General features: G+C 40.8%; 1 protein-coding gene across 2 annotated transcripts in view; it reads left to right on the top strand.

The window, feature by feature from the left end:
- LOC138979011 (E3 ubiquitin-protein ligase MIB2-like) overlaps positions 1-20,281 on the top strand; it is an 82,139-nt gene that overhangs the window by 13,247 nt on the left and 48,611 nt on the right. For both annotated transcript variants that reach the window (XM_070351824.1, XM_070351823.1), the window contains exons 2-8: positions 9,796-10,032; positions 10,355-10,526; positions 10,976-11,082; positions 11,584-11,781; positions 14,781-15,625; positions 15,893-16,099; positions 17,858-18,047. In XM_070351824.1, coding sequence (XP_070207925.1) covers positions 9,813-10,032; positions 10,355-10,526; positions 10,976-11,082; positions 11,584-11,781; positions 14,781-15,625; positions 15,893-16,099; positions 17,858-18,047 — 1,939 coding nt within the window. In that variant the 5' untranslated portion in view covers positions 9,796-9,812. The remainder of the gene's footprint in view (positions 1-9,795; positions 10,033-10,354; positions 10,527-10,975; positions 11,083-11,583; positions 11,782-14,780; positions 15,626-15,892; positions 16,100-17,857; positions 18,048-20,281) is intronic.

A 20,281-nucleotide genomic window follows, 5' to 3' on the forward strand; every position in this document is an offset into this window, starting at 1 on the left:
ACACTCTGCACAGAAAGCCGCATGACCGTGGATCAGTTGTTGGTAGTTGTTCAAGGTGAAGTATTCAAGACGCTGTTACCCAATGTAATAACATAGACGCTTGACTTGATGTGGCTGACATGATGGATTTAAATTTCAAGGAAGGTACATGTACAGCCCGGTAACTTCTAGTCACACAGTCTTGCTGCAGGATGTTAGTTTGGTAATACGAAACCAACACAAAAGATCAACTTACATCGACCAAGTTGGTGTCTTCTTAGTCATGCCGGTTTTTTTCCTTAATAAGTTTCAGTGGTGAAATTGTCCTTATTCTCTGCAGAAAAGGGTGATCACCGGGAAGCTAGCTGGCGGACAATAACCAACCCATTCTCCTGTTTCAGCTTATACGATTGATCAAAGCGAACATTTTCGTAATGTCTAAACGAATACTCACAGACGAAAACACCAGACGGACACAGACAGACAGACAGACAGACAGACAGACAGACAGACAGACAGACAGACAGACACACACACACACACACACACACACACACACACACACACACACACACACAGGCTCACAGGCACACACACACACACACACTTGACGGACTTGACTTGATGAACCGAAGCACTCGACAAAAATGGGAAGAAGGGAGTCGCCACCACTTTCACGTCGTGCACGTGACTATCGTGATTGCAAACGCGCAAAGCCCAAGTTTTCGCTTCGTCATTTAAAGAGGTTATTTTGTGTCACCCTTATTTAACCAGAAATAAATGTATCAGTCACACTGAATGCGTCACCAGTGTGCGTTCACCGCTTTTTTTGGTTTTGTTAAATGTAGGTCTAGTATAAAATCTGACAAGTTATCATTGCCCACAGACAAAGCCAACAATTGCCAAAGATAAAGCACGTACAGTCGATGGATGAAACAATGAAGCAAACAAAGAAACAAAGATAGAAACAAGCGAACAAATACATAAATAAATGTTTAAAGATACATGTATGTGATTGGTGACATGTTGAATTTTGAGGATAGTGACCTGTTCTTGATCCTATACTAATTATAAAAATCAGTACTTCGCTCGGGTTTCACCGCTTGAGTTTTCTGTAATCATCATCAAAGGAAGACATGGATGAAAACTTCAGGATGGGAAAAACACACACAAAACAACAACAACAACAACAACAACAACAACAACAACAACAACAGCTTTTTTTGTATCTTGTACTTTGTATTTTTTGTTGTATTTCTTCCCGTGCGCCTACATATGTATATTTTGAACCACGAGCTGAGAGCTACAGAAGTGTTGTTGTTTTCTAATGGAAAACCGTTACCCATTGGGAACTCTGTATATACGTTCTTTACTTAATCTTGTTTTTGAACCCTCTTTACAAACTTTACCCTTGTTTTTTCTGTTGTCTTTTTGTAGCGCAATTCTTCTCAGACCAGCCCGCAGATACACCCTCCCTCTGGCCATTTTTATGTTCCTGATCCTGATAGGATATGTCAGTTAATTTAAGCATGTACAGGGCCAGAATTGGGTGTTTCTATGGAAAAGCAGTAGTTCTCTGTTGCAAACTTGCTTTCTTATGTGAATCTTCTGTGTTACCATTTGTGATTTTAACTTCACTTAAATCATCAGCCCGCGTTCCGTTATCATTGTTCGTTTTTATATTTAGTCAAGTTTTGACTAAATATTTTAACATCGAGGGGGAATCGAAACGAGGGTATGGTGTATGTGTGTCTGTCTGTCTGTCTGTCTGTCTGTGCGTGTGTGTGTGTGTGTGTAGAGCGATTCAGACTAAACTACTGGACCGATCTTTATGAAATTTGACATGAGAGTTCCTGGATATGAAATCCCCGAACGTTTTTTTCATTTTTTTGATAAATGTCTTTGATGACGTCATATCCGGCTTTTCGTGAAAGTTGAGGCGGCACTGTCACGCCCTCATTTTTCAACCAAATTGGTTGAAATTTTGGTCAAGTAATCTTCGACGAAGCCCGGGGTTCGGTATTGCATTTCAGCTTGGTGGCTTAACAATTAATTAATGACTTTGGTCATTAAAAATCTGAAAATTGTAAAAAAAAATAAAAATTTATAAAACGATCCAAATTTACGTTTATCTTATTCTCCATCATTTGCTGATTCAAAAAACATATAAATATGTTATATTCGGATTAAAAACAAGCTCTGAAAATTAAATATATAAAAATTATTATCAAATTTTTTTTTTCGAAATCGTTTTAAAAACACTTTCATCTTATTCCTTGTCGGTTCCTGATTCCAAAAACATATAGATATGATATGTTTGGATTAAAAACACGCTCAGAAAGTTAAAACGAAGAGAGGTACAGAAAAGCGTGCTATGCAGCATAGCGTAACCACTACCCCGCTCTTCTTGTCAATTTCACTGCCTATGCCGTGAGCGATGGACCACGAGTATACGGTCTTGCTGCGTTGCATTGCGTTCAGTTTCATTCTGTGAGTTCGACAGCTACTTGACTAAATATTGTATTTTCGCCTTACGCGACTTGTTGTTGTGTTACCTTCAGCTTTAAAAACTGGTCAGCTTTATTAAACAACACCAAGCTGGCAAAAACAAATAATGTTGATTTTAATGACCCGCAGTCAAGTCTTGTAACCCCGTTTGCACAGTCGACGTTGTACTTATCAGGTGATGTAGAAAAGAACCCAGGTCCTGAACACGAGCATGAAATCAGTGTCGTACACATTAATGTCAGAAGCCTTAGGAATACAATTAATTTATTGCAGCCCGAAGTTCAACGGCACGATGTCTTAACACTTTCGGAGACATGGCTAGCGCATTCTGATGATGATTCCTCATTATTGATTCCAAATTTTAGCCCCCCTATTCGACTTGACCGTCCAGACCATCCTTATGGCGGAGTAGCAATTTATGTAAAAAAAAATATTTGTATCATAAACCCCGTCCTGAGTTTAACGTCGTCGGCCTAGAAGCCGTGTGGGTTGAGATAAAATTGAATAAAGAAAGTATTTTGATAGGTTCATTCTACCGTCCACCGAATGGAAATGTTCAATATTGGGAATTAGTAGATGAAAGTTTAAGAAAAGTAAATAGTCAGGTATTGAAGTTTGTAATTTGTGGTGATTTTAACGTTGATTTTATAAGTTTTCCCTCTCACAATTTTTGTAATATGCTGCATTCATATCAGCTGTCAACTTGTCAATGTTCCCACACGTATAACTGAAACAAGCAGTACCTGCATAGATCTCATAATTACACAAACGCCACAACTAATTAAATCTGTAGATGTTCTGCCACCAATTTGCAGCGACCACAGCGTGCCACGGGCGATACTAAAAAGTACTGTAAATGTGAGTAACTCCTTCAAACGAACTATTTTCAATTACGATAAATTGAATATAGTAGGGTTTTGTGACGCTCTTTCACAAGTTGACTGGACAGGTATGGTGACAAATGAAATGTTTAATGATAGTATTGACGATTTTAGTAGAACATTTATGAATGTTGCAAAGCAGTTCATGCCGGTTAAAGAAGTTACTGCACGCCCCAAAGACGCACTCTGGATTACCCCAGACATTTTAAAGTTAATCGACGAGCGAGATCAAATTCACCTGAGTGCAAAAACGAGTAATTCTTTAGAAGATTGGCTGAGTTATCGTCAGACGCGTAATCGTGTCACAGCAGCTAAGAGAGACAGAGTCCAGCAATTTTATATTGAGTTAGACGAACGTATTTCCGACCAAAAGTACTAACAAGTGGTGGCAGTTGGTAAAGTCATTCATGGACAAGAAAGGGCTTGGTGTTGATGAAATTCCTCCGATTAATTTTGAAGGCAAGATTTACCAGTCAAACCAAGAAAAAGCCAACGTTCTGAACAATTTTTTCATACATAATTCCGTTCTTGAAACCCCAGACGACAATTTGCCTCAAGCTGATTTTTTAGACAGCGAACTTAACGAGATTTATCTTACAGTCGATGAGGTTAAAGAGGTTATTAAACGCCTTGATACAGGTAAAGCCACTGGTCCGGATCTTATTCACAATAGACTTCTAGTTGCTGCTGTTGACGCAAAGCAGAACCCCTGACATATTTGTTTAACAGAAGCCTTAGAGAAGGTATATATCCTAGTTTGTAGAAGACGGCTCATGCCACTCCTATTTACAAAGCCGGCCCAGCCGATTGTTGTAACAATTATCGACCAATTTCATTATTAAGTTGTGTTGGGAAGGTAATGGAGCGCTGTGTCCACAGCCATGTTTACACCTTTTTATATTACTACCTGCACAGTCAGGATTTATTTCTGGTGACTCTACCATCTGTCAGCTGGCTTCGATTTGTGACGAGTTTTGTGTAAATTACGGTATGGGAATTACCACTCTGAAAGCTGTTTTTTGTGATGTGTCAAAAGCATTTGAAAAAGTCTGGCACAAAGGGTTATTATATAAACTGGAACTAGCAGGAATAAGAGGACAATTTTTAAAATGATTTCACGATTATTTAACAAATCGCCATCAGGCTGTTGTTATTAAGGGTGCTAAGTCTGCATTAAAATGTATCCCGGCAGGTGTTCCACAAGGTTCTGTTCTTGGCCCCTTTTTATTCCTGATATATATTAATGACATTGTGAATGATACTGAATCTGTTATAAAGTTGTTTGCTGATGACACGAGCATGTCCATGTCCTTAGAAGATCCAATTAGACGAGCGCAGACTTTGAACGCAGACCTAAATAAAATTAGTACCTGGGCAAAACAGTGGAAAGTTAAATTTAACGAAGCAAAAACGGAATTGTTAGACATAAAACGTGATAATATACCAACCGAACCAATCATTTTTAATCATATTGTTTTGGAAAACGTGAACCAACATAAACATCTTGGCGTAATTTTGCAGAATAATTGTAAATGGGACTTCCAAGTGAGAAGCATCGTAAAAAAGGTCACCCTCTTAAATAATTGTTTAAGATATTATAAATACAGATTAAATCGTAAAAGTCTGAAAACTATGTACAAATCCTTCGTTCTTCCACATTTTGACTATGCAGACATCCTATGGGACAACTGCACCGAGTACTGGTCAACTGCACTGGAAAAATTACATTTGGAAGCCATTCGGACTATAATCGGTAGTGTACGCGGCACCAGCCACGAAAAGCTGTATAAAGAAAGCGGATTTTGTAACCTAAAAGAAAGACGGAGCAGACACAAACTAATTTTATATTACAAGATGGTATTTGGCAAATGTCCTCATTACTTATCACAACTTTTGCCACCTTTAACTTCTGATGTTAACCCCTATCATCGAAGAAGACCATCACAAAGAAGAGTTCCCACTTGCAAAACTGAATTATACCGTCGATCTTTTATACCATCTACCACTGTCCTTTGGAACAACTTGCCAGACAACATCAAAACAACTAACCCAATTAGCGAATTCAAACACTATCTAACTATTCCTGATTATAACGTACCTGCCTATTACTACTGTGGTAAACGACTGGAAGAGATTCATCACTGCAGAATGCGCCTAAACATGAGTAACTTGAATTCTGACCTGTGCAAACGCCACTTACAGGAAAATCCGCAGTGCGCTTGCGGCTACCTGCACGAAACAGCTGACCATTACTTGACACATTGCCCTCTGTACGTAGACGCTCGCCTATCTACAATAAATGCACTACCTGTACATTAAAGACATGTTGAAATATTGTTAAATGGTAGCGAAAACCTTTCTCTTCGCACCAACAAGCTTATTTTTGAAAGTGTCCAATCGTTTATCTGTAAATCTGGTAGTTTTTGTTAATTTGACTCAGTACGCATATCCATGCCAACAACCCTTATTTTATATACATTTTTCAATTATATATTCAGCGAACTACTGCTTATTTGCCACTGGATTACAGTTTACAATGTACTATGTATATTCTTTTTGTATGCGCTAACCACCTTCATCTTTCATATGTACCTACCATTCTTTCGTTCCACCTCCACCCTCCCCCTCTTCCTCCTGCTAGCCTTTTCCTGTTCTTTTTGGTTTGCTTCAACTATGCTGTTGACCTAGATGGTAGTTCCATAGTTCAGGGCCGGACCAAATGAGTTGTAAGGGGGGGGGTTCCTCCTTTTTTTTTGGGGGGGGGGGGCAAATCAGCGAAGTGGCGAAGCCACAAGCGCCCGCCTGCTTGCAGGCGCGCGAACTAGGGGGGTCCGGGGGCATGCACCCCCGGAAAAATTTTGAAAAACGGTTAAAATCTGTGCAATCTGGTGCATTCTGGGCCTTGTTTTGAGGGTTAAGAGCAGCATTGGAAAAAAACCACTCAAAGCAAGGTACATGCTTTTTCCAGGGGTGGGGTTCCGGAACCCCTGGAACCCCCCCCTGGGTCCGGCCCTGATAGTTTATAAGTAATGTTTGTCCGACATCATATTTTTGTCAATTTGTAACTACGTAGGGCGCGTAATATAAGCGTTCGCTTGAGTTCGTGTCCCTATTGTTCATCGTTGTATTGTTGTACCATGTTTGATTTAATAAAACATTGTTTAAACCAACAACAACAACAACAGCAACAACAACAACAACAACACCAACAACAACAACAACAACAACAACAACAACAACAACAACAACAAGCAAAACAACAACAACAACAAAAACAACAACAACATGAGTGATTTGAATTTTGATTTATGTAAGCGGCACCTCAAGGATTGCCTCAAATGTGAGTGCGGTTAATGTATTGTCCCTTGTATTTGTTTGTTTGTTTGTTTGCTTAACCACGAAGGGTGATATCAGGGCGGTGCTGCTTTGACATTTAACGTGTGCCACACACAAGACAGAAGTCGCAGCACAGGCTTCATGTCTCACCCAGTCACATTATTCTGACACCGGACCAACCAGTCCTAGCACTAACCCCATAATGCCAGACGCCAGGCGGAGCAGCCACTAGATTGCCAATTTTAAAGTCTTAGGTATGACCCGGCCTGGGTTCGAACCCACGACCTCCCGCTCATTGGGCGGACGCCTTACCACTAGGCCACCGTGTTGCAGTGTGTCCCTTGTATAGAGATGTACGATTATTGTCAATTGATAATTTGATAGTTGATTATAAGTTTATTGAAATACTATTGAAAGGCATCCCGCAATATTCCCGGAATGTCAATCAGACCATATTTATATCTGTACAAGAATTTATTAGACAAACAGGCAGGTTCCGTAAATGAGCCTCTACATCTTATTCATTATACTCATTTGACACTGTCATGAGACATATGCTGCCTGACCAGTTGTTCTTCATAATCTCTCCCGTGTATTTTGTCCTTGTTTCGACTTATTGATTATGCCTCGATCTTTGTGTAATTTAGTGACATTTTCGCCGATCACAAAATGTATTAACTTTGCGTGTGTGTCTTCTGTGTATTTAATATTATTGTGACGAGACCCACTCTTCCCAAATATCTGGCGCTCCAAGTCTTCTTCGTCCTCTTCTTTTTCCCTTATGCTTATTTCTGTTCTCTCGTGCCCCATGTCTTTTGTTTCTTCTTGTTGTTTGTCTCACCTTCTGTACTACTATACCCCCTCCCTTTTCTCATTGTTTGCGTGTCAGGTTTTTCTGTTTGTTATCGATGTCTGAAATGAGTAAATGCATTTAGTCCGCCATCATGTTAACCTTTGTTATGTACATACCAGGATTACTTAAAATAAGCATTATATGCTTGAGATAGTTATCTTAAAAACTATGTATTGTTTTTGTCATGATAAAAATTGAATACAGTTTTGTTTAACCCAACAACAACAACAACAAGCAAAACAACACAAATACACAAAACTGAACTAAATGTTATACCATTCGAGCAACTAAAAGCCTGAACAGTAGATTGCACACAGGCTGTGGTGCAACTGTTGAAAAAGCAGTTGAGAGTACGAGGCCAAGTTTTCTAACCACTAGTGTATTTTCCGTTCGAGTCGGGAAACCTCGGTTTTTCCATTGGTACATTTTAAACCCATGAAGGTTGCGGTGATGAAAAGAACAGCTCAGCGGTCTCATTAGTGACAGTTTGTAAGCTACCGGGAAAACCAAATACAGTCAATGTGACTCGACCCGACACAGGGCGCTTGCGAACACTATTGTCCTGTGTTGTTTTTCATGCTTTGTGTACATGACTGCTGACAGTGTCCTTTCTCACAAATGACTGAGGTGCAATTGATGTCGCTTTGATTTTGGTTTATATAACGACAGTTTAACATTACTGAACAGTATTCGTGTTAAAGCTGTGGTCTATTTATGACTTTCCGGGGCTACGAGGTTGAAAAATAGGGATAAAATCAACGGTACAGCAAACTCTACCCGAAACCCCACCTATACGGCGTGTATGACCTTGAGAGCTTCAGTCAACGCTTGAATTTTGCAGGGATAACATCCGGTTTGCTCTCTCAAGACTGATCATATTTTATTTTCAAGAGAGATCAAGGGGAAAAAATAAACGCCCCGGCGAAGATTCGAACTCTCGACATCGAGACTTCGTGTCCCATTTCTAAACCACTAGGCTACTGCGCCAATCGAGAAAAAGAAGGAAAAACATTGATATGAATTCATGTTATGTTATTCTTGAAGCAGCATGATTTATATCTCTATCCGCCCATTGTTCAGAAGTGAATACATGTATAACTATTTCTTAGATGTCTGTTTTCAACTGCACAGAGCTTTGGAGAGATTCAATTACTGTTCATGTCATTTTTCTTGCATGTTGTAAGTAGAGATATCGCAGCTATTTGCATGACGGTGTAAACATGTACTGCGATTCCGTGAAACATGTTTGCAAATAAAGGCAAATTTTAATGGCAATTTTTTACGTTTTTGCAACGCATGAATGGTAATTCAAGCGTAGAAAGATATAAAATTATCAATTTGTTTTATCTTTGACAACACTGGTGGAGTGGCCTAGCGGTTAAGACATCGGCCCCGACATTTCGAAGCCCCGAGGCCTTGAGTTCGAATCCCTGCCAAGTCGTTTATTTTTTCTGCTCGATCCTTCTCGACAAATATGCTCAGCTCTGAGAGAGCAAACCGGATGTTACCACTGCAAAATTCAAGCGTTGACTGAAGCTCTCAAGGTCATACACGCCGTATAGGTGGGGTTTAGGGTGGGGTTTCGGGTAGCGTTTGCTGTACAGAATTCTGTACATGATTTTATCCCTATTTTTCAACCTCGTAGCCCCGGAAAGTCATAAATAGACCACAGCTTTAATGTGATATAATCTAGCAAAATCTACAACACCTGTCTCTCATCGCCTTAAGCGCTATACACGTTTTTCACTTTTTTGGCACCCGGCCAGAAAAAAAATTCCCTGTAAAGCGAGTGCTATAGATTTGGCATGAGGACGCGCGTTTCAATCTAACACTTGACGTCGAAGACATGTGCTAAGTGAGACCTAAAACCTTTATACACGAAGCATGGAAGCTTTTACAAAGCATGGGCGTATACACTAGTCAGATAACATGTTTTTTAATTCGTTTCAGCTGTTGTCAATATCCCTTGAACTTTTTAGGTCCAAATCAGAGGTACTCACCAGAGATACAGTCCCCAGTCCCCAGTCGACAATCAACTAGACTTTCAAACAACCACAAGAGCGAAAGCTAAGTATAGCCGGGCTATAAATAGCCGGCGGCTACAAAAATCAACAAGGTGCTACTTCTGTTTATACGCTTCAGTTTTTAAAATAGTGCCTTGTTTTTCAAAGTTATAATTTCTCTTGTGTTACTCATGACTCAAACTTGTAATGTTTTTGCATGCGCTTTTTAACACAGCCTAAACCAAAACCATAATGTCAGCCCACAAGCCGCACATAAAAGGTGTGCGCGTGCTCAGGGGACCTCACTGGGAAGACGGAGACACAGACGGAGGTGAAGGTCACCTTGGAACGGTGCAAGCGTTGCTTAGCAACGGCTTGGTGCAAGTGTTGTGGGACATCGGCACGGAAAGCACGTGCAGAGCGGGACAGGACGGAAAGTTTGACCTGAGGGTCTTTGACACTGCTACTGTGGGTATGTGAAGATTGAAATGTTTTGTGGAGCATGCTGTTTGCTCGTGAGGTTGCTTCCTTTCTTGACTCGAGATGCACTGGAGATCTAGATGGTGGCATGCATTCAGTCTCGATGTTTTTCATTGCATTGATGTCCTAAAAGGAGAGATGTAGAGGTCTCTGTATTATTTTCTGCATCACTAGGTTGATCGTTTCATCATTCACGCGAAAAACATCTATTGGTACTGAGACTTAATTATCTCTCACTTTTTGTCCCTCTCAAAATAGACAAAGCAATACTCAATATTGTCTTACGCAAAACCCGTGTTTCGTTATTCTTACAGGTGTGCACCACGAAGGCGCTACGTGTGCAGAATGCAAGGAAGAAGGAATCACTGGAATTCTGTGGAGGTGCAAAGACTGCCACGGGTATGAACTGTGCTCTCTGTGCTACGCAGACGACAAACATGACATACGTCATCAGTTTCTGCCTATCGACTTTCCCGGGACAGAGGGGTAGGTACCACATGTCTTCTATTAGACAAAGATTGTATTATTCGGTAGCCAGTACGTCGACGGAGAGTGTGTTGTGAAAGTTAGGGTTGCTTCGTTTCCCTTCCCTAATTCCGCTCCTCGATCACTTCTCCTGCCACCCCCCCCCCCCCTCCCAGCCCCCCTCCCCTCCCCCGGCTCCGCCACCCTCCCAGGTTTAGTCCAAGGCAACTGAAGGTGATCTTTTTTTTTTTTACAGCCTTAAACGTAATTTTCCTTGCTTTCAGTATCTCGTCCTGATATTTATATAAAAAGCACACGCTTTGACACTCACAGGAAGTGTTCTCAACAAAAAGAACGACAGTTTCACATTACCGACATATTTTATCGGAAGGAAACACTTTAAACGTTGCGTAAGCCGATTTGCTCTTCATACTACTTGAAGTAACTTGACGTTTGCACAATGCACACAGGAAGCTGATGAAGAAACGAAAGATGAGCGTCAGAATTCGGGCCATGGGACTGTTTCCGGGGGCAAAGGTCACACGAGGAAAAGATTGGAAGTGGAAGAATCAGGACGGTAAGACGCATAGAGAGGGAGTAAATGAGAGAGAGAGAGAGAGAGAGAGAGAGAGAGAGAGAGAGAGAGAGAGAGAGAGAGAGAGAGAGAGAGATGATGATGGAACTTATTTTAGAAGGATAGAGGTTTAAGGCCACGCCCTTTCTTACAATCTATTCTTACATCTAATACAAGTAGAAATTGTAATTCATACATGATAGACTAGTAGAACTAATGAACAAATAAGCAAACAATCGAACAAACAAGCAAACAAATACAATGCAATACAACGACAAAAAAACACAATTTGAAAACGAAAAAGTAATCAGCAAGAGAGAGAGAAAGCATAAGGTATTTTTTAATAATAGTTGGAGAGCTAAGATACAGCCACTCGGGAGATTATATCAACATAACATATTTTGTAGGATTTTTGTTAGTTTATTTCCTTTTCTTTTTGAACGGATAAATGAATACATGAGTAAATCACACAATCTCTCTGGCCATTCGTTAATGTTGACGTAGGCGGGCCAGGGAGCGAGGGAGAAGTGATGGAGTTGAAGGATGAACCCAACAGTCACAAAAAGAGAAACCTGGCCAAAGTAAGATGGCCCAACGGCCAGGCCAACGTCTACCGATTGGCTTTCGATGGTCACGTGGACATCACGTGCACAGAGGAGGAGGCAGGCGGTTTCTACTACAGAGACCATCTTCCTTGTTTGGGTAAAGATCAGATGACTCACTCTTTTCTATTGTTAATCAATCTGGACCCAGGCTATCTGTTCATGGGGTTGTTGTAAGTTCAATTCATAGTCTCTGTCTGTGGATGATCCTTGTTCTGCGATCCTTGTTCTGCGCTTTACACTTGTTGTCATAGCTTACTACTGTTGCTGTCGACCTTACTGCTCGATGTTCTTATTTCGTTGTTTTGTCAACGTATCTATTGTCGTCTTTGAATTAAATGTGAATTGTGATTGATTCGAGAGCAACATTTGAAACCTAACACTATTGTAAACCTCTTTCTCCCTGTTCAAATTGTATTGTACTTATGGCTGTTGTCTTTTTACATTTAGTCAAGTTTTGACTAAACGTTTTAACGTAGAGGGGGGAATCGAGACGAGGGTCGTGGTGTATGTGCGTGCGTGCGTGTGTGTGTGTGTGTGTGTGTGTGTGTGTGTGTGTGTGTGTGTGTGTGTGGGGGTCAATCTGTGTGTGTGTGTAGAGCGATTCAGACTAAACTACTGGACCGATCTTTATGAAATGTGACATGAGAGTTCCTGGGTATGAAATCCCCGAACGTTTTTTTCATTTTTTTGATAAATGTCTTTGATGACGTCATATCTGGCTTTTCGTGAAAGTTGAGGCGGCACTGTCACGCCCTCATTTTTCAACCAAATTGGTTGAAATTTGGGTCAAGTAATCTTCGACAAAGCCCGGACTTCGGTATTGCATTTCAGCTTGGTGGCTTAAAAATTAATTAATGACTTTGGTCATTAAAAATCTGAAAATTGTAAAAAAAAAAATAAATTTATAAAACGATCCAAATTTACGTTCATCTTATTCTCCATCATTTTCTGATTCCAAAAACATATAAATATGTTATATTTGGATTAAAAACAAGCTCTGAAAATTAAATATATAAAAATTATTATCAAAATTAAATTGTCGAAATCAATTTAAAAACACTTTCATCTTATTCCTTGTCGGTTCCTGATTCCAAAAACATATAGATATGATATGTTTGGATTAAAAACACGCTCAGAAAGTTAAAACAAAGAGAGGTACAGAAAAGCGTGCTATCCTTCTTAGCGCAACTACTACCCCGCTCTTCTTGTCAATTTCACTGCCTTTGCCATGAGCGGTGGACTGACGATGCTACGAGTATACGGTCTTGCTGAAAAATGGCATTGCGTTCAGTTTCATTCTGTGAGTTCGACAGCTACTTGACTAAATGTTGTATTTTCGCCTTACGCGACTTGTTTACATTTAGTCAAGTTTTGACAAAATGTTTTAACGTAGGGGGGGAATCGAGACGAGGGTGTGGTGTATGTGTGTGTGTGTGTGTGTGTGTGCGTGTGTGTGTGTGTAGAGCGATTCAGACTAAACTACTGGGCCGATCTTTATGAAATTTGACATGAGAGTTCCTGGGTATGATATCCCCGGACGTTTTTTTCTTTTTTTCGATAAATACCTTTGATGACATCATATCCGGCTTTTTGTAAAAGTTGAGGCGGCACTGTCACACCCCCATTTTTCAATTAAATTGATTGAAATTTTGGCAAAGCAATCTTCGACGAAGGCCGGGGTTTGGTATTGCATTTCAGCTTGGTGGCTTAAAAACTAATGAGTGAGTTTGGTCATTAAAAATTGGAAACTTGTAATTAAAATTATTGTTTTATTAAACGATCCAAAAACAATTTCATCTTATTCTTCGTCATTTTCTGATTCCAAAAACATATACATGTGTTATATTTGGATTAAAAACAATCTCTGAAAATATAAAATATAAAAATTATGATCAAAATTAAATTTCCGAAATCGATTTAAAAACTATTTCATCTTATTTCTTGTCGGTTCCTGATTCCAAAAACATATAGATATGATATGTTTGGATTAAAAACACGCTCAGAAAGTTAAAACGAAGAGAGGTACAGTAAAGCGTGCTATGAAGCACAGCGCAACCGCTGCCGCGCCAAACAGGCTCGTCACTTTCACTGCGTTTTGCACTCGCGGCGGAATACGTTCAGTTTCATTCTGTGAGTTCCACAGCTTGACTAAATGTAGTATTTCGTCTTACGCGACTTGTTTATACTTAGATTTGTCCACAGTTCTGTTTTATTACAGCATATTATAACAAGTCGCGAAAGGCGAAATTACTACATTTAGTCAAGAATGAAACTGAAAGTAGTCCGCCGCTAGTGCAAAAGGCAGTGAAAGTGACGAGCCTGTTTGGCGCGGTAGCGATTGCGCTGTGCTTCATAGCACGCTTTACTGTACCTCTCTTCGTTTTAACTTTCTGAGCGTGTTTTTAATCCAAACATATCATATCTATATGTTTTTGGAATCAAGAACCGACAAGGAATAAGATGAAATAGTTTTTAAAACGATTTCGGAAATTTAATTTTGATCATAATTTTTATATTTTTAATTTTCAGAGCTTGTTTTTAATCCAAATATAACATATGTATATGTTTTTGGAATCAGAAAATGACGAAGAATAAGATGAAATTGTTTTTGGATCGTTTAATAAAAAAATAATTTTAATTACAAATTTCCGATTTTTAATGACCAAACTCACTCATTAGTTTTTAAGCCACCAAGCTGAAATGCAATACCAAACCCCGGGCTTCGTCGAAGATTGCTTTGCCAAAATTTCAATCAATTTGATTGAAAAGAGAGGGTGTGACAGTGTCGCCTCAACTTTTACAAAAAGCCGGATATGACGTCATCAAAGGTATTTATCGAAAAAAAGAAAAAAACGTCCGGGGATATCATACCCAGGAACTCTCATGTCAAATTTCATAAAGATCGGTCCAGTAGTTTAGTCTGAATCGCTCTACACACACACACAGACAGACACACACACATACACCACGACCCTCGTCTCGATTCCCCCCTCTACGTTAAAACATTTAGTCAAAACTTGACTAAATGTAAAAACGGAACTTTTTTTCAGAAATTCTGTTTAATTGTTACACAGGTCGTTATTTTTTTTCCACCAGATACACTCAACTTCACAACACTGAAAAACAACGAAATGTCAGAAAAAGAGACAACAAAAGCTGAGCCAATGGCAGGGCCAACACTCAAAGAAGACACAGACATGTCTTCAACCATCAGCAACAGATCAGCCTCTGAACATTTTGTGAAGCCGATATCAGCCAGAGTTGTCTGCGGACAGACATCGGAAGGTGCAACAGATGCAGGCAGAGAGTTCTGGGCAGCAGCAGGCTTCAGTATAGCTGAGGATAGTGCAGGTCCTGACAGAGATGATAAAGAGGTTACGAAAGAAGACGACATGAGGGACAAAGAAGAAGACAATGAAGACACGAAACAAGAACCCGCAAGAACGAATGCACGCATTTGGGATGATCCACCATCAACAGTACCAGACACCAATTACGATGGAGCTTTCAAAACAAAGCCAGAAGTAACTGCAACAGACAGTAATCTGAAGGCAGAACCTGCAGAAGCAACCGTAGTATCACGAAAAACAGATACCCACACTACAAACGACGAATCAGTGGAAGGAGCAGAAGCAGCAGTAGCACAAGGAAAAGACACAGGCACCATGAAGGACTATGCAGCAACATCCACTCCAGCAGAACTGGGAGCAGCAGCAGCAACAGTCCCAGAGGACGTATCTGCAGAACCATTCTCCGTTCCGGCTTCCAAGCAAGGTGAAGGAATCATCAATGAAGCTGAAGCCATAGACACGAAGGGGAACAATTCTGCAAACGGTGCAGGAGATTTCCAGATCGGAGACAGAGCGGTGATAGGAGTGCCCGTGGAAACAATGAAGGAATTGCAGCAAGACTTTGGAGGCTTTACTGAAAGTATGTCGAAGGTGAGTAGTCCTCTTGTTATAGAGCATTGCAAGTTAAAAATAAAATTTGCAGAATTCTACAGAATTCCGACATGCTGTAGTGTTCATGTGATTTTTCTGGTGCCAGAAAGAAAGTAAAAACTTGCCAGATGGCCCGTAATTATAGACGACATAGAACGATTTTGCCCTGCAATAACCATCTTGAACATAATGAGGAAACGCCTTGCTGGCGTGAAGGTTCAGGCTTCTGTGTACCGAGAAGAAATGTACACTTCCTTATCGTTTCAGAATATTGGGCAGGCGGGTGTGGTAGCACGACTTCACCCCCCGGGCACAGTGGGTCTCAGAGTGGGAAATGCAGTATTCCGGTGCAACCCTGCCGCCTTGCTCAAGGTGCACAGGTACAGCACGGGCGACACGGTGCGAATCAAGGACGACCTCTTCAACCTGCGCGTCTGGAACGAACGAATGGGATGGATGTCTTGCATGGATCGGGTAAGGTTGGCTCCAGCTTCTGTCAGATGTCGGTCACAGCACAAGCACATAACTTATATCGAGACACAAGCAAGCAAACCCCTCACTTCTTCCTGTCGACGCATGCTGTCGAAAACTTACGCCCCATGGCATGTTGAACGTGCCATATACGAGGGTCAACTAAAAAGTACCGAACTCGACTTGGAAGGAGATAGCTTACGAGACTAGACAAAGTTAACGTTTCAACATTGTCCTGCCGGACCTCCACACACTTGTTCCACCTGTGCCAGAGAGCCTTATTGCTGTTGCTGCAGAAGCTTTTGTATTGCAACCGGAAGAAGTCATTGTCCGTTTGGTAGTATTCACCCCTGATGTATTTCTTCATGTTTGTAAACATCTAATAGTTTAAGGGACCAAATCTGGTGAATCAAGCGGATGACTAACGATCTCCGAGCCGCATTCATGATTTGTTTCCATGGAAACCAAGGACTTTCGGGCAGGGGCGTTGTCTGAACCCCTTTGCATAGCCTTGATATCCTCTCTTAGTTGTCTTAGAGGTATGAAATAGAATTCACCGGCTACCGTCTCATCTTTTGGAACTAAGTCCAACAGGAAATAACTCTCTGCATACAACAATACCCGATGCCATCACATTTTTCATGGGAGATGACCCTAACTTTCTTTAGTGGGGAATATCCTTGATGCTCCTACTGCATGAACGGCTACTTGTTTTCAGTCTGAAAGGGTTGCACCATAGTTTTATAATCAAAAAACAAATTAGGACATAATTTCCTCTGGATCTGCCTCAAATAAGCGTAAAATGTCCCGTGTCATGTTAAATCTGAAGTGCTTCTGTTCTGGTGTAGAATTTTGAGGACCTACCTTGCTTTAACTGGCTTCACGGACAGCTTTCTGCACAGAATACTCAAAACTCTTTCATGCGAGATGCCGAGTATATTAGCAATGTAATAGGTGCCCATTGGTTAATATTGCATCACAAGTGCGCAGACAGCATCAACGGTTTCTTGAGTTGTGACCGTTGGTGGTCTTCCGCACCGTTTGTCATCTTTAACGATTTTCCTTCCAACTCCAAGCCTGAATTCAGCAAACCATCTTATTACGGAGGTGTATGAAAAGGAATCCCTGCCAAACGTTTACGTCAGGCCTTTATATGGATAGTGGGCAAAATATATTTTTGTGCAAATATTGGATGACTGCCCTTTGTTAGTTTTTTTCCATTGTGGGGTAAACAGTGACGAGTGGGGTACTGTACTTTGAGAAACCAAGGCACACAAACTAATGTTGAAATATTTTTCATGAAGTCTTCATAAAAACATGTCTTAATTCATGCAAAGGTTTGAATGTCTAAGTCAATTTCTTCCTGGTTGGGCTCGGTACTTCTCAGTTGGCCCTCGTATGACGTAGACACGTCGAGAAATGTTTTCAGAAGGATTTCTTGAAAAGGAATCCGAAGTAATTAGGCCACTCGCTCGATTGGCACACCCGACGGTCTCTACGGTAAGCGCGGCCATGCTATATGTGAAGCCTGTTCTTCATGAGGGCAGTGAAGTGCTCCTGCATCACGGATTAGCTGCTGCCAGTGCGCTGAGATCAACCATGTCACTGAAAAGGAATGGCAAGTGCAACCTTGGTAAATTTTTTTTAAATGGATAGATTACGCGACTGAATCGTAGCTGAAAGCCCAAGGGAAACGCGAGAAGCACTGTCCATTTAAGACAGGATCAGCATTGATTTACCATTAAAGTTTATGATTTTTAGACTGCCGGAAAAGTAGGGCAGGTGACCGAAGTGGACAGTGACGAAGACCTGAAAGTGAGTTTCGGTGACGACACCTACCTGTACTCTCCTGCCTGCTGTGACCCTGCGCCTGGCTGCGCCGTGCAGTCTCTGGATGAGGGAACAGACTCCCCTGGATCTTTCACTGGATCTTTCCTCAGCGGCTCTTCTTGTGAGTATGGGAAAAAGGGCAATACGTTTCTAATGGCTGTAATCACAAGAACATGATCGTACAAGCCCCCAACCACCATTACCTTCAGTCGACGCGCAGTGATACATATGCCCTTTGATTCTCTCTAGAAATAGACGGGGGGTATCCCGGACTAAAAATAGAATACGGGATTGTTGGACAGCTTCAGGGGCACTTACGCACTAAATTCGATTTTTGATACACGACTCAAAACCTTTGGAATACATTACAATGAATAAAATATAAGAATAGCGAGTTCAGAAAATAAAAAAGGTGAACAATTGAGAAAAACAAAGTTACAACAGTTATTGCCAGTTACGCGATTCGAACCCGTGATCGCCGGTTCAGTGAGCGAGCGCTCTACAAATGAGTCAACCCGTCACACAGTTCTCCGGCGTAAAAATAGAAAGTTGAACAAACATGCATTACACGTTTGTTCGCATGCATGTGTCGACTCGTCGGGTTCCGAGTTTCTCCGTTTGGATTTGTGTATTGTACGTTCTGTTGATCTCCCTGTTTGAGGTTAGTTAAGTTGGTAACTGATCCTATGCTCCCGTTCACTTCGTATAAGTTTGGAAAGCAATCTCAAGTAACGTTAATATCAAGTGTGATCCACATTATGTTGTACTTGTAGTTTGGCTCCAAAATGCATTGACCAATTGCGGAAAAGCGCTGACATCATTGGATGAAAGGATTTTCCTACCCAGAATTCCCCAGGGATTTTGAGATTTAGTTCGAGACGACGACGGTCGACGCTCTATGGCCGGTTTATTATATAAAGGGAAGCAAGCGGTAAAACACGGGCGTCTACAGAGCCAATGAAGTGGGATACCAACTTGTAGATAATATGCCTGTGGTGTAACTTGTTAGAAGGGCTGAGAAGTGTGTTTTGACACCTGTTGCTTTGGACAAGGGGCAGTGTCGTCCAGTTTCCCGGTGAGCAAAGGACCTCTTATTCAGTGTCGACAAAAAGTCCTGCCTTGACGGTTCACACGTAAGGGAGCTTGCATTGGGCTGAACATCACTTAGACTGGTTCACCATTATAAGAACAGGCTGTGCCTTTGGTCTGAACAACAACTATCAAAACGATTTGCTATGCACGATGCTATCCAATTACTGGGGAACAGAATTGACAAATGTTTGCTCTGAAAATTTCGTTTTTGCCGTGGGAATTGTGTAATTGGTGCATCAACTTTAACAAATCTAGCTTCATTGTTTTTTTCTACGAACTGCTTATATTCCTTTTTTGTTCCTTCTACAAACTGTTACCTGAACTTGACCTTGCTGTGACCTTGAAAGTCGACGAAAGTCAACCAGACTTGTGTCAGTTCAGTAAGTCTTCAGGGGCAATATAGGCGTGGGAAGTTTCAAGAGTCATAAACACGCGAGAAAATGTCAATATCAACTTTTTGGTCTGTGAACCATAACAGTTGTGACAGGAAAATGGTCATTCGGTACCAGATTGGAAAATAGAATAACTTCCAATCTATCAATCGCTTACGTCAGATACTTAGGAGCCAACTTTGTTGATGCTGTTCAAAGCGATCTATTAACAGAAAGTTGGGTTTTACCACATTAATTGGTGTTTATGACGTAAATTGTTACAGCGTTACAGTCGTGACACGTGTGACACCATGAGTACGCTGTCTTGATTTCACTTTCGTGTTTGGGTAGATGTCCTCAAGCACAATAAATTGGACAAGTTTGTTTGGGTCAATAGCTTTACTGTTTAAACCAGGAGCGACACATACACGTTTTTTTTTATTAGGTGTGACGTCGTCCTACTCAAAACTGGACCAAGTTTTTGACACTAGTATTCCGTTTTCAAACAAAATAATCGTAGGTCTTGTTATGTACAGTTATAGCTTAACATATAGGGTCAGCGTATCTGAGAAACACACACCACCCAAAACTGTTGGTTTATTTATATGAAATTTACTGTCGTAATTGACTACCATACCAGGAAACAACATTTACCCCCTAATGTGCGTCATTTTGACTTTTTGGGGCGTATGTATCGTCACACATCTTCAACAGTGATAAAACTTTTTTTTTTAATCTATATTGTCTATAGTATATCTGAGCTGAATGACAACCAGGATTGCATTATTCAGTTTAATTTTTGATTTGAAAAAAAAGCAAGAAACAGAGGAACCCCAAATAAGACCGGCATTGTAGAAAGTACCGTGTACAATATAGATTTGACCCTGTAAAA

The sequence above is a fragment of the Littorina saxatilis genome, linkage group LG10 (genome assembly GCF_037325665.1).
Source record: "Littorina saxatilis isolate snail1 linkage group LG10, US_GU_Lsax_2.0, whole genome shotgun sequence".
Taxonomy (NCBI): Eukaryota; Metazoa; Mollusca; class Gastropoda; order Littorinimorpha; family Littorinidae; genus Littorina; species Littorina saxatilis.